This window comes from Trichechus manatus, unplaced genomic scaffold (assembly GCF_000243295.1).
Source record: "Trichechus manatus latirostris isolate Lorelei unplaced genomic scaffold, TriManLat1.0 scaffold00019, whole genome shotgun sequence".
In the NCBI taxonomy this organism is placed as follows: Eukaryota; Metazoa; Chordata; class Mammalia; order Sirenia; family Trichechidae; genus Trichechus; species Trichechus manatus.
The window spans coordinates 7739353-7753452 of record NW_004443955.1 but is presented as its reverse complement, the minus strand read 5'-3'; the positions used below and the strand labels follow the sequence as shown (position 1 = coordinate 7753452).

At 42.6% G+C, this 14100-nt stretch overlaps 1 protein-coding gene across 1 annotated transcript in view; it reads left to right on the top strand.

The window, feature by feature from the left end:
- The first annotated feature begins 145 nt into the window (after positions 1–145).
- The window catches only part of LOC101347897 (neuronal acetylcholine receptor subunit alpha-7), a 249285-nt gene continuing 235330 nt past the window's right edge, over positions 146–14100 (top strand). The window contains exons 1-2 of the mRNA XM_004372630.2: positions 146–211; positions 536–675. Coding sequence (XP_004372687.1) covers positions 157–211; positions 536–675 — 195 coding nt within the window. The 5' untranslated portion in view covers positions 146–156. The remainder of the gene's footprint in view (positions 212–535; positions 676–14100) is intronic.

Genomic DNA, 14100 nt, shown 5'->3' with positions numbered 1-14100 from the left:
GCGGGGGCGGTGGGGCGGTGGGCTGCGCGCTCGGCTCTTTAAAGGCGCGCGAGCCGGGCTATGAGAGCCGGCTCCGCGGCCGCACGCGCAGGCCTGGGACAAGAACTGAGAGCCGAGAAGCGGGGCGCGTCTGTCCTAGGCAGCTCCGGACTCAACATGCACCGCTTGCGGGGAGGCATCTGGCTAGCGGTGGCTGCATCGCTCCTTCACGGTAAGGCTGCCGCCGCCGGGTCTCCCCGCCTTTCACTCTGCGAGATCCCGGCCGGCATCGCGGGTGTCATCCGGCGGTATCCCGGGCGCTTCGCAGGCGCTTCGTGCGCCTGAATGGAGCGAGGCTGGGCAAAGCCAACGCGGGATCTGGGTTCAGGGTCCGCCTTCGGGCGAGGGGCGGTGGGGACATGGCGGGGGGCTGCCCTGGCTAGTCCCGGTCTCCAGGGCTGAACCAGTTGGGCTGCGAGGGTCGCGAGCAAGTGGGCGTGGGACGCACCCCCGGCTGGCCTTCTCTGAGCAGCTGCTGGGCTCTCCTCTCTTAAAGTGTCCCTGCAAGGCGAGTTCCAGAGGAAGCTCTACAAAGAGCTAGTCAAGAACTACAATCCCTTGGAGAGGCCGGTGGCCAACGACTCGCAGCCGCTCACTGTCTACTTCTCCCTGAGCCTCCTGCAGATTATGGATGTGGTGAGTCCCGCCCGCCCACAAGACGCCTTCTCCCTGTCGCGGTCGCAGGCACCAGGACTGCAGCCTCCAGCGGGCTCCGAGGGTTCCTGGAAGGCTCGGGATGGCAGGCCATGTAGCTTGGCCCGGAGTCTGCGGACCCCAGCCTGCCTCTGCTGCACGCCTCTCTCTGCCCGAGGGGTAGCAGGCGAAGCTGTGTTGGATCGTCCAGGCCACCTGTGCGTGGGGGACTTCAGTCCCACATTCCTCTCAGCCCAGAAAGTCGGGGCTAAAAGTATCCTAATACAGAGTCAGTAGCCAGAACAGGGTGCCAATGGCCACATCCGTATGAGTGTTTCCGTGCAGTCTAGGCATTCGGTGATGTTTTAGCCTTTTACAGACTTACGCTGCCCGTGGTATGTGGCGTCGTCAGGTAGGGACCTGGCCCTGGGCTCTGTGGCTGTGAATCTGGACAGGCAGAGGGCCAGCTGTGGGATTTTAGACCCCTTCTCCCCATCTCGGATTCTAGTAGTGGGCGTCTTTGCCTTCCTAGTGAGGCAGGTGCTTTCACTACGAAGGAGGCTCATACCAGGAATACACTTGGCTGGCCCTTCAGGCAGCTGCTGCCAGCCCATGGGCTGTTTCTTGCCCCTGGGCCTTATCAGAGTCAACGTCAGAATCTGTGTAATAGCTGTATAAGTTTATTCTTTTGCTCTTCTGGGCTGTTGTGAATATTTAATCGCATTCATATATCCCTCATACAGTACAATTTTTTTTTAATGCTGAATACATTGAAAATGGGTTTTTGGGTCTGCTTTGTACAAGGCCTTGGAATCTGTTCTGGGCGGGATAGAGTGGGGTAGGGGTCTGGCACAGGGATAGTGAGGTTGACCAGGATAAAAGAATGTGGTAGGAAATAGGTGTGAAAACAGCCACAACTCAAGGTAGAAAGTGCTGGGAGCCACCTGAGGGGCTCAGATAAAGTGGTGTAAGAAGCCATGTGATACTTCAAGATCTTTCTGCAGGTAGGGTTACTCATTTTACCACCCTCATGCATGTTACTTCACTCAACCTAGTTACGTTGCTGTGATAAATGACCTTCTTTTCATACTCCACCTGTGTTAAATGTGTACTTCCTCCTACAGACAGAATTATGCTTTGAATGTATGTGTGGTGACTTGTCAGAAGAAATCTTTAAAGGAAGACAGGTGTCAGAGCTTGGATACAAGAAAGGAGCAAAGTTGGGGTTTTTGAGTTAGGGAATGTTGTTGTGCACTGTTGTGTCGATTCCAATTCACAGTGACTCTGTAGAACAGAGTAGAATGGCCCCATAGGTTTCCTAGGCTGAAATCTTTACAGGAGCAGATTGCCAGGTCTTTTCTCCCATGGAGTGGCTGGTGGATTAGAAACGCCAACCTTTCAGTTAGCGGCTGAGCACTTAACCACGGCAGCACCAGGGCTCCTTGAGTTAGGGAATAGAGGTGAAAAAGAAGCTCTAGCAGTTGCACCAGGCTGGACCAGAGGAAAATGCAGGTGTGGGCGGTGGGGGCAAGGAGGGAGGGAATAGGCTCTGGGGCATTTGAGGGCAAATACCTTATAGAGCAGTTTCTTTGTTACTGGAGTCCCTGGGTGTTGCAGATGTTTAGCACACTCAGTTGCTAACTGAAAGCTTGGAGGTTTGAGTCTACCCAAAAGGAGCCTCAGAAGAAAGGTCTGGCGATCTACTTCTGAAAAATCAGCCTTTGAAAACCCTGTGGAGCACAGTTCTACTCTGACACAACAGGGTTGGCATAAGTTGAAGTTGACTGGACAGCAGCTGTTTATTTTTCTATTTACTACAAGGAGTTCAGCGTTTCTACTTGGGAGCCCTGTGGGTTCTGGCTTTGCCAGTTTCTTGATGGTTGATCTTAGGTAAGTTTCTTAAGCGTTCTGAGCCTTGATGTACCTGTTAATAAAATGGGCAGGATAGCACTTCACTTTCCTTGTGGTGAGCTAAATACTGTGAAGGCAAGTTTCACAGACCACGTAGCTCGACACATGACTCTGGTCATGTTCATGCAGAACCACAGGAGACAGGACCAGCAACTGAGCTATGCTGTCACACACGTGAGCACAGTAAAGTAAGGAAGTGAAGCCATCCACCTGCTTACTGAAGGTAGACTCCAGCCAGACTGCCCCACTGTATGTGTCTGTTTCACAGCTGTCTCCTGTGGAAGGGTCCTTGTGCTGGTCGTGGTGTGATGGCACTGTGGCCACTGTGGCATGGAGCAGGCCTTCTGAGGCTGTCGCTTTGGAGAGGAGACCGCTCACCAAGAAGCTGAAAGTTTCTCCCTGGGCAACTCTGCCTCTTTAATGAGACCTTTAAGGAATCAGACAATACACAGAACAATGAGTCTTATGAGAAATTTAGGCATAAACTAGCATTAGACAGCGTAAAATTAAAAAAAAAAAAACCCATGAAGCTAAAAAATTCAAATAAAAACAAAAATACATGCATTGGTGTCACCAACGTTCCAGTTTTAGGAGGAACATATATGAAGACTGAGGTCAGCAGCCACAGGTTGGGGGAGGGGGTGGGAGAAAGCCTTAGTCTCACCAGGGCCAATGGGTATTCCCTTTAACCCGCTAAAGTCCCCCGCCAGGCAGTGGTGCTTGCTTGCTGGGTGGCCTTGAGAAAATTACTTGACCTTTCTAAGCCTTGTTTCCTCATGTGTAAAATGAGAAGAATAATACCTACTTCACAGGGTTTTGAGAGGATTAAATAAGAGAAAGTGATTTCCACACATTGGTGATTCACCGAAGATTTGCTCAATCTTAATTATCTAGGCACTCAAGTCAAAGCTAATAAAGTCAGTGCTTGTAAAGGTATGGTCGCTTGTCCAAGGTCAGTCAGTGATGAGGGGAGGGCTGCAGGAAAACCCACGTATCCTGACTCGCAAGTCCTTTGCCCTCTGTCTGCTGCCTGCTTTAGAGTTTATAACTTTCTTTTACAGAACAGTCAGCTTAATTTACTTTAACTAGCCGAACTATAACTTATTGAATGTGGATGTGCTGAGATGCTGGGGGAAAATGAAGTCTCTATCCAGAAATAACAAAATATGCAAGCATTTGTATTTCAATTGTATTGGGCTCCACCTGCATTTGAAGCACATCCAGGTCTTTCTAGCTGTTTTTCAGCACCCTGGACAGAGACACAGCGACTCATAAATTCACGTGGGCAAAGTCTTGGCTGATTGAAGTTTTTTTTTTTAACAAATTCAGTCCTAGGGGTTACTTGCCCATTCTGACTGGCTGTTCTAGAGACCATAACTTTTTCCAAACCTTGTCATTGTTTCCCTTTTTTTCAGTAGAGATTTCCTGGCTGTAGGGAAATGGCATGTGATCATACATATTTTATTTTCATGAAAGTTCATTTACTCTTTCATCAATTTATTCCACAAATACTTATTGAGTTCTTATGCTGGACTTTGCTAGATTCTGGGAATTCATACGTCAGAGATGATTTCTAGTTTCAGGTAATCCAGAATCTGGCTAGGAAGACTGACTTGTTAATTCAAGATTCCACATGTAGTGAAATTTAGCATAAAATTCTGTACAAAGTGCTGCAGACCACATAGGAGAAAACATTTATTTCCAAGTAGGGCAACTGAGAATGGTTTCAAAGAGCAGAGGGTTACATTTTTTAAAGTGAGTAGGGTTTTTTTCCCAGTTGGAGAAAGTAGGACTTTCGTGGCAATGGGAACAGGGTGAGGAAAGACTGAAAATGTGGGGGACAGCACAGCTTTCAACAAGGTGTGTTCTGTGGAACCCTGGTATCTGATCGATCTTTTCTATGGGTTTTACTGCAAGACTGCTCAGAAAATATAGTGTGCTTGTACTGATTAAAAATTTCTAAGAGAGTTTACAAAACATATTTTTAGAATCCTTTTGAAGAATTATCTTCTAGAAACACCCTTTACAAGATAGGTTATACTATTTTTTTCTTTAGGAGTTGCAAAATGGATCCAAATCAGTAGGGAAAGTAGATTATGAGGAATATCTTGGTTTACATTTTGCCCTGTGCCCTAGTCTGGGTGTCTTTGAGGGTGTGAGGAGGCAGTTTGCCAAGGGCTTTGTGAAGCTGCAAGATCAGCCTGCCATAGCATATTTTTTTTTTTAAATGGAACCACTCCAAACCATAATATTTGTATTAAATCCAACAAGTATAATTTACATGTTAGAATAAAAAATGTGCTTTCGTATTAAAGACAAAACATGAGTCTTCAAAGGAATTGCTTTATCTGCTGTGGTCTGTTCTAGCTATTCAACAGGCCCCTTGGTGAAGCACTAGGTAGAAAGTGGGAAAGTGAGGTGGATTTTTAATTGGGAGGGATGTAGCTAGCTGTGTGTTTAGATGGAGCATGCTGAGAGCAGTGTGTGTGTGGGGTGGGGTAGATTAGAGAGGAGGGAAGGTGTAGGCGAGGGATGAGGTGGTCAAAACTAGAATGGCTGCTGCAGGAATATGGAAAGGGACAGATTCAAGAGATATTTTGGATGTACTGTTTCTGATATATAACTGTAGATACATGGATAAATTTGTTTGGTGAAAGTGCCTAAATTATTCCTAAATACATACTCTGACTTATGGTGATTATTAATTTGCTTCACGGGCTTGTAACTGAACTGGGAATGAGATAATACACGCAAAATTGTTTTGAAGTGATGCAGATGTAAGGTGTAACAGCCAAAGGTTTCCATACTGTTTATCCTTGATTCATGCCATTTAGTCAGTCTCCTCTCCACACACACCTAAAGGCTGTTCTAAGTGTTGATTGGTGTAGAATCAGTTATGAAAGCATGTCCAGAATTCAGGGTTTAAAATGAATTAACATATAGTTATACAGAAATATAAAACAAATGGTTACACATTAATGAATTTTGGTATTATTTTACAGATTTTGGATTGCAGTTTCAAATTTATAGGAGCTTTAGGCACAAGATAGCAGAACTAAGTGGTTGGACATCTGGGGTTTGTTACTGCAGGTGGCAGGCATGGTTGTGAAGCCTGATATCCTGAGAGCTCCTGTGTTATCTGAAATGTCTGTGGTGGCCTTCCACTCAGGTTAATCAGATTTATGACTTTGCATTTATTACCCATGATTTAAAATACTACAACTCTCATGTAAACGATATTATCAAATATTAGTAAGAAAAATACACTTCAGACATATTCTATGAAGAAATGCCTGGGTTCAATTAGGAAACTATCCTGATTTTTCTTAGAAGTGATGTTTCTTAAAATTAAAAAAAATAAAAAACTACAAAATTTTGGTTTAGAAAACCAAATTTTAAATAAAGGTCAGGGAGATAGAGGAAAAATTACCCAAATCATCATTACACAAAACATTCTGGTACAGTTTACTCTATTTTTTTATTTATATTTATAGATGTGTAGAGATATACTTTATAAGGAACCCTGGTACAGTGGTTAATGCTTGGCTGCTAACCTAAAGGTTGGCAGTTTGAACCCACCAGCTGCTCCATGGGAGGAAGATGTGGCAGTTGGCTTCCATAAAGATTACAGCCTTGGAAGCCCTATGGGGCAGTTCTACTCTGTCCTGTAGAGTTGCTATGAGTCAGAATCAACTCGATGGCAAGGGTTTGGTTTTTGGTTTTAGAGATATATTTAAACGTTAAAATGGTATCACATCGTGTATGGTGTCTTAAACAATATTAACAGGCATTAATTTTGAAATAGTGCAAATAGACCAAGTAGTAAACGAATACAAATTTTACAATAAACTTAGTTTATTTCCCTACTCTTACATTACGCTCATCATCACTGAGTATTCAATACCTTTGCCTATTTTGGAGTTCCTGAGTAGTGCAAATGATTAATCTCTTGACTACTAGCTGAAAGGTTGGCAGTTTGAACCCACCCAGAGGTGCTTCAGAAGACAGGTCTGGCAATTGCTTGCAAAAGGTCACAACCTTGAAAACCCTGTGGAGCAGTTCTGCCCTGCACACGTGAGGTTACCATGAGTTGGAATCAACTCGATGGCAAACAACAAGATCAACATTCCTATTCTAGAAATTATTTTAAAGGTTTTTATTGAAATGATTCACGATACCTCTTGTAAGCAGCACTGTGGTGAAACGAGATTCTTTATGTGGCCTTTCACCTTGGTTCTTTGGAAAAACAGCTTGACAGATTTTTTTCCCCCTCAGCCCTAGTTTTCTGCCCCCAGAAAATTTGTTACTTTTGTCCAGGTTTACTGACTTTTCTAAAACCACTTGATGGTTTGATACTTTCGTCTAGCGCTGTGCTGCAGTCTTGCCTGTGGTTGGTCTGTTTTATGTACCTTGCATGGACTGATTGGTTTACTGTGCAAATCAAATGACTTGGGCTCCACCGAGGGGATTAGTGACGTCTTTAGTGAGTTGGTGGTCCTGCTTGAAGGGCCATGCCTTGAAATTGACAAGGAATTTTCTTATATAAGCAGCCAGTCACACAGAGGTTTTGGAGAGGCAAGAAGAGAGAAGAAGCAGAGAGAGGAGGCAAGGAACTTCCTAAAAGAGCTGTAACACAGGTCAAGGGCTATAACACTGAAGATGGTGAGGAGCCCAGAAGGGGCCCTGCAACAGCTATTGTGGCAGAGTCAGCAGCAACAGACCAAGAAGGGGCCCTGAGGCAGGGATGGCAGTGACTGCAGAAAGCTGCTGCTAGGAAAGCAGCTAAGGGAGCTGAGCAGGCTGCTGCAGTGGCTATGAGCTGGGCCATTGGAGAATGGAGAGGTGGACAATGGGTAAGCCGAAGGCAGAGAGGCCTGCACAGTTGATTGCGGGCATGCATGGCCCAGAGGAGGCTAGCATGGCTGGGAGAAGGGCCTGCTAGCTCAGACAAGAGGAGGCCTGAGAGAGCTGTCCTGGTTGGGAGGTGTCCTGCATCAAAGAAGGGAGAGATGTGCTCCCCACCTTGGAGGAGCCTTCCAAACCTTGCCTGTGTGCTTCCCGATCCTGGTCCTGAGTTGTTCCTATTGCTTTCAAGTTGATCCTGATCCCAATTTGTAGCTTGTTACTTTCTTAATAAACCACTTAACTGTAAGTATGGTCTGTGAGTTCTGTATGGCCATTGCTATGAATTATTGAAACCAGAAGAGAAGTAGAGAGTATCACGGGGTGGTTGGAGAGGAGAATAGTTAGTGTCATAAATGGTGAAGAAGTTGGAGGGTGGCAGTATGTCTGACTTCCACCTCATAGGAGCCAGCTTTGTGCTGATCCTGGTTCTTGCTGTCCCTCAGGAATTTAGGCGAGTCCTGATGCTAGCTTACAAGCATATGGTTGCATTTTTTAAAAAATCCAGTTTGACAGTCTTTGTCTTTTGATTACCTTTAATGTGATTACTGATATACTTGGTTTAAAATGATAATTTATTATATTTTCTACTTGTCATTCTTTTGTCTCTCCTTTCTTGCATTCTTCTGAATTAACTACACGTTTTATACTTTTCCTTTCTTTTAGCTTGTTATTTAAACACTATTACTTGTGCTCGTAAAGTGCTTAACCTAGAGATTACAGCATGAATCATTGACTAACTGAGGTCTAATGAGAGTCATACACCTTTCTGTACAGTTTGAGGACTCTATAATACCTTAATTCCATTTATACTTTAATTCTATGATTCTAATTTACGTGTTTTTGTTGTTGTATATTTTAGTTCTGTCTCACTTTGTCATACTGTGGTGGCTTGCATGTTGCTGTGATGCTGGAAGCTATGCCAGTGGTATTTCAAATACCAACAGGGTCACCCATGGTGGACAGGTTTCACTGGAGCTTCCAGACTAAGACAGAATAGGAAGAAGGACCTAGTGGTCTGGTGCTGAAAAAATTGGCCAGTGAAAACGTATGAATAGCAGCAGAACATTGTCTAATATAGTGCCAGAAGTTGAGCCCCTCAGGTTGGAAGGCACTCAAAATACAACTGGGAAAGAGCTGCATCTTCAAAATAGAGGTGATCTTAATGACGTGAATGGAGTAGAGCTTTCGAGACCTTCGTTAGCTGATGTGGTATGAATCAAAATGAGAATAAACAGCTACAAACATCCATTAATAATCAGAATGTAAAGTGTACAAAGTATGAATCCAGGAAATTTGGAAGCTGTCAAAAATAAAATGAAATGGATAAAGATCTATATCCTAGGCCTTAGTGAGTTTGCATGGACTGGCATTGACATTTTGAATCAGAAAATCATATGGTCTACTATGCTGGGAATGACAAATTGAAGAGCACTGGTGTCACATTCATCATCAAAAAGAACATTTTAGGATCTATCCCTAAGTATAAAGCTGTCAGTGATAGAATAATATCCATAAATCTACAGGGAAAACCAGTTAATATGACTTATTCAATTTTATGCACCAACCATTAATGCCAAAGATGAAGAAATTGAATATTTTTACCAACTTCTGCAGTCTGAAATCGATCAAACAAGCAATCAAGATGCATTGATAATTACTGGTGATTGGAATGTGAAAGTTGGAAACAGAATAAGGATTGGTGATTAGAAAATATGGCCATGGTGATAGAAACAATGCTGGAGATCACATGGTAGAATTTTGCAAGACCGATAACTTATTCACTGCAAATACCCTTTTTCAACAACATAAATGGTGACTATACACGTGGACCTTGCCACTTGGAATACACAGGAATCAAATTGAGTACGTCTGTGGTAAGAGATGATAGAGAAGCCCAGTATCATCAGTCAGAACAAGGCCAGGAGCCAACTGTGGAACAGACCATCAATTGCTCTTATGAGAGTTCAAGATGAAGCTGAAGAAAATTAAAACAAGTTCTCAAGAGCCAAAGTATGAACTTGAGTATAACCCACCTGAATTTAGAAACCATCTCAGAAAAGACTTGGTGCATTGAACACTAATAACTGAAGACCAGACAGATTGTGGAATGACATCCAGGACATCATACATGAAGAAAGCAAAGGGTTATTAACGAGACAGGAAAGAGGGAGTGAATACCTGGGGCTGGGGGCTGGGACCATAGTCTTTGGGGACATCTAGGTCAACTGGCATAACATAGTTCATAAGGAAAATGTTCTACATTTGGTGAATAGTGTCTGAGGTCTTAAAAGCTTGTGAGTGACCATCTAAGATACATCTGTTGGTCCCATCCTATCAGAAGCAAAGGATAATGAAGAAAACCAAAGACAAAAGGAAGATATTAGCCCAAAGGACTAAAGGACTACATGAACCAGAGATTTCACTAACCTAATGCCAGAAGAAATACTACCAGTGACTGCCCTGACAGGGATCACAACAGAGAGTCCCGAACAGAGCAGGAGAAAAACATAGAAAGAATTCAAATTCATGGTAAAAAAGACCAGACTTACTGGTCTGATAGAGACTGGAGGAACCCCCGAAACTATGGCCCCTGGACACTCTGCTAACCCAGAACTAAAACAATTCCCAAAGCCCACTTCTCAAACAAAGATTCGACAGGCCTTTAAAACAAAAAATAACATATGTGAGGAACATGCTTCTTAGTTCAATCAAATATATGAGACCAAATGGGCAACTCCTGTACAAAAGCAAGACGAGAAGGCAGGAAGGGACAGGAACTGGATAAATGGGCCAGGGAACCCAGGGTGGAAAGGGGGAGCATAGTGTCACATTATGGGGGTTGCAACAAGTGTCACTAAACAATATGTGTATAAATTTTTAAATGAGAAAATTAACGAGCTGTAAACTTTCTTTTTTTATTTATTTTTTATTGTTGTAGTTTAAGTGAAGTTTACATTTCAAGTTAGTCTCCCATACAAAAATTTATACATACATTGTTCTGTGACCCTAATTGCTCTCCCCATACTGTGACAGCACACTCCTCCTTTCCAGCTCTGATTCCGCATGTCCATTCAACCAGCTTCTAACCGTTTCTGCCTTCCCATCTCACCTCCAGACAGAAGCTGCCTGTTTAGTCTCTTGTATCTACTTGAACTAAGAGACACACTCCTCACGAGTATCACTTTATGTCCCACAGTCCAGTCCAATCCCTGTCTGAAGAGTTGGCCTTGGAAATTGTTTTATTCTGGGCTGATAGAGAATCCAGGGGCCATGCTTTCCGGGGTTCCTCCAGTCTCAGTCAGACCATTACGTCTGGTCTTCTTACTAGAATTTGAGTTCTGCACCCCACCTTACCCCTGCTTCATCAGGGACCCTCTGTTGTGTTCCCTGTCAGGGCAGTCATTGGTGGTAGCCAGGCACCATCTAGTTCTTCTGGTCTCAGGCTGATGAAGTCTCTGGTTTATGTGACCCTTTCTGTCTCTCGGGCTAATACTTTCCTTGTGTCCTTGGTGTTCTTTATACTCCTTTACTCCAGGTAGTTGGGACCAATTGATGCATCTTAGATGGCCGCTTGCAAGCTTTTAAGACCCCAGACGCCACTCACCGAAGTAGGATGCAGAACATTTGCTTAATAAGCGTTCTTATGCCATTTGACCCAGATGTCCCCTGAAAGCATGGTCCCCAAATCCCTACCCCTGCTACTCTGTCTCTCAAAATGTTTGGTTGTATTCAGGAAACTTCCCAGCTTTGGTTTAGTCCGGTTGTGCTGACTTCCCCTGTAGTGTGTACTGTCCTTCCCTTCACCCAAGATAATTTTTATCTATTATCTAGTTGGTAAATAACCCTCAGTTCCCTCCCCACCCTCGTAACCATCAAAGAGTGTTTTCTTCTGTGTTTAAACCTTTTCTTGAGTTCTTATAATAGTGGTCTTATACAGTATTTGTCCTTCTGTGACTGACTAAATTCACTGAGCATAATGAGTTCCAGCTTCCTCCATGTTATAAGATGTTTCACGGCTTCATCGTTGTTCTTTATCGGTGCATAGTATTCCATTGTGTGGATATACCATAATTTGTTTATCCATTCATCTGTTGATGGGCATCTAGGTTGTTTCCATCTTTTTACTATTGTGAACAGTACTCCAATGAACATGGGTGTGCATATATCTGTTCGTGTGATGTCTCTTATTTCTCTAGGATATAGTCCAAGGAGCGGGATAGGTGTATCGTATGGTACTTCTATTTCTAGCTTTTTAAGGAAGTGCCAAATCGATTTCCAAAGTGTTTGTACCATTTTACATTCCCACCGACAGTGTATAGGTGTTCCAGTCTCTACACAGCCTCTCCAGCATTTATTATTTTGTGTTTTTTGGATTAGTGCTAGCCTCGTTGGAGTGAGATGATATCTCATTGTAGTTTTGATCTGCATTTCTCTAATGGCTGATGATCGTGAACATTTCTTCATGTGTCTGTTAGCCACCTGAATATCTTCTTCGGTGAAGTGCATGCTCATATACTTTGCCCCTTTTTTAATTGGGTTATTTGTCTTTTTGTTGCTGAGGTTTTGCAGTATCTTGTAGATTTTAGAGATTAGACGCTGATCGGATATGTCGTAGCCAAAAATTTTTTCCCGATCTGTAGGTTGTCTTTTTACTCTTTTCGTGAAGGCTTTTAATGAACATAAGTGTTTGATTTTTAGGAGCTCCCATTATCTGGTCTCTCTTCTGGTGCTTGTGCATTGTTATTAATGGTTTGTATTGTGTTTATGCCATGTATGAGGGCTCCTAGAGTTGTCCCTATTTTTTCTTCCATGATCTTTATCGTTTTTGATTTTATATTTAAGTATTTGATCCAGTTTGAGTTCGTTTTTGTGCATGGTATGAGATATGGGTCTTTTTTCAGTTTTTTGCAGATGGATATCCAGTTAGGCCAGCATCATTTGTTAAAGAGACTGTCTTTTCCCCAATTAATGGACTTTGGGCCTTTGTCAAATATCAGCTGCTCATGGTTGGATAAATTTATGTCTGGTTTCTCAATTCTGTTCCATTGGTCTATGTATCTGTTGTACCAGTACCAGGCTGTTTTGACTACCGTGGCAGTATAATAGTTTCTAAAATCAGGTAGTGTGAGGCCTCCCACTTTGTTCTTATTCTTGAGTAATGATTTACTTATTCGGGGCCTTTTCCCTTTCTGTATGAAGTTGTTCATTTGTTTCTCCATCTCGTTAAAAAATGCTGGTGGAATTTGGATCGGGATTGCATTGTATCTGTAGATCGCTTTGGGTAGAATTGACATTTTCACAATGTTGAGTCTACCTATCCATGACCAAGGTATGTTTTTCCATTTACGCAGGTCTCTTTTGCTTTCTTGCAGTAGTGTCTTGTAGTTTTCATTGTATAGGTCTTTTATGTCTCTGGTTAGATTTATTCCTAAGTATTTTATCTTCTTGGGGGCTGTTGTAAATGGTATTGATTTGGTGATTTCCTCTTCGAGCTTCTCTTTTTTGGTGTAAAGGAATCCAATTGATTTTTGTATGTTTCTCTTGTTATCCTGAAACTTTGCTGAAATATTCTATTAGTTCCAGTAGTTTTCTTGTGTATTTTTTGGGGTTTTCTGTGTATAAGATCATAATCATCTGCAAATAGAGATACCTTGACTTCTTCTCTGCCAGTTTGGATGCCCTTTTGTTTCTTTTTCTAACCTAATTGCTCTTGCTAGGACCTCCAGCACAATGTTGAATAAGAGTGGTGATAGAGGGCATCCTTGTCTGCTTCCTGTTCTCAAGGGGAATACTTTCAAAGTCTCTCCATTTAGGATGATGTTGGCTGTTGGTTTTATAAAAATGCCCTTAATTATACTAAGGACTTTCCCTTCTATTCCTATTTTGTTGAGAGTTTTTATCATGAGTGGGTGTTGGCCTTTGTCGAATGCCTTTTCTGCATCGATTTATAAGATCATGTGGTTCTTGTTTTTTGTTTTATTTTTGTGATGGATTACATCGATTGTTTTTCTAATGTTGAACCATTCCTGCATACCTGGTATAAATAGCACTTGATCATGGTGAATTTATTTTTTTGATAGGTTGCTGAATTCTGTTGGCTAGTATTTTGTTGAGGATTTTTGCGTCAATGTTCATGAGGGATATTGGTCTGTAATTTTCTTTTTTTGTGGTGTCTTTACCTGGTTTTGGTATCAGGATTATGCTGGCTTCATAGAATGAGTTTGGGTGTATTCCATCCTTTTCTGTGCTCTGAAGTACCTTTAGTAGAAGTGGTGTTAAGTCTTCTCTGAAAGTTTGGTAGAACTCTCTGGTGAAGCCATCCAGGCCAGGGCTTTTTTTTTTGTTGGGAGATTTTTTTTACTAACCTTTTCAATTTCTTCTTTTGTTATGGGTTTATTTAGTTGTTCTACCTCTGTGTTAATTTAGGTAGGTAGTGAGTTTCTAGAAATTTGTCCATATCCTCTAGGTTTTCAAATTTGTCAGAGTACAATTTTTCATGGTAATCTGTTGTGATTCTTTTGATTTCAGTTGGGTCTGTTGTGATATCATCCATCTCATTACTTGTACGGGTTATCTGCTTCCTCTCCTGTTTTTCTTTTGTCAGTTTGGCCA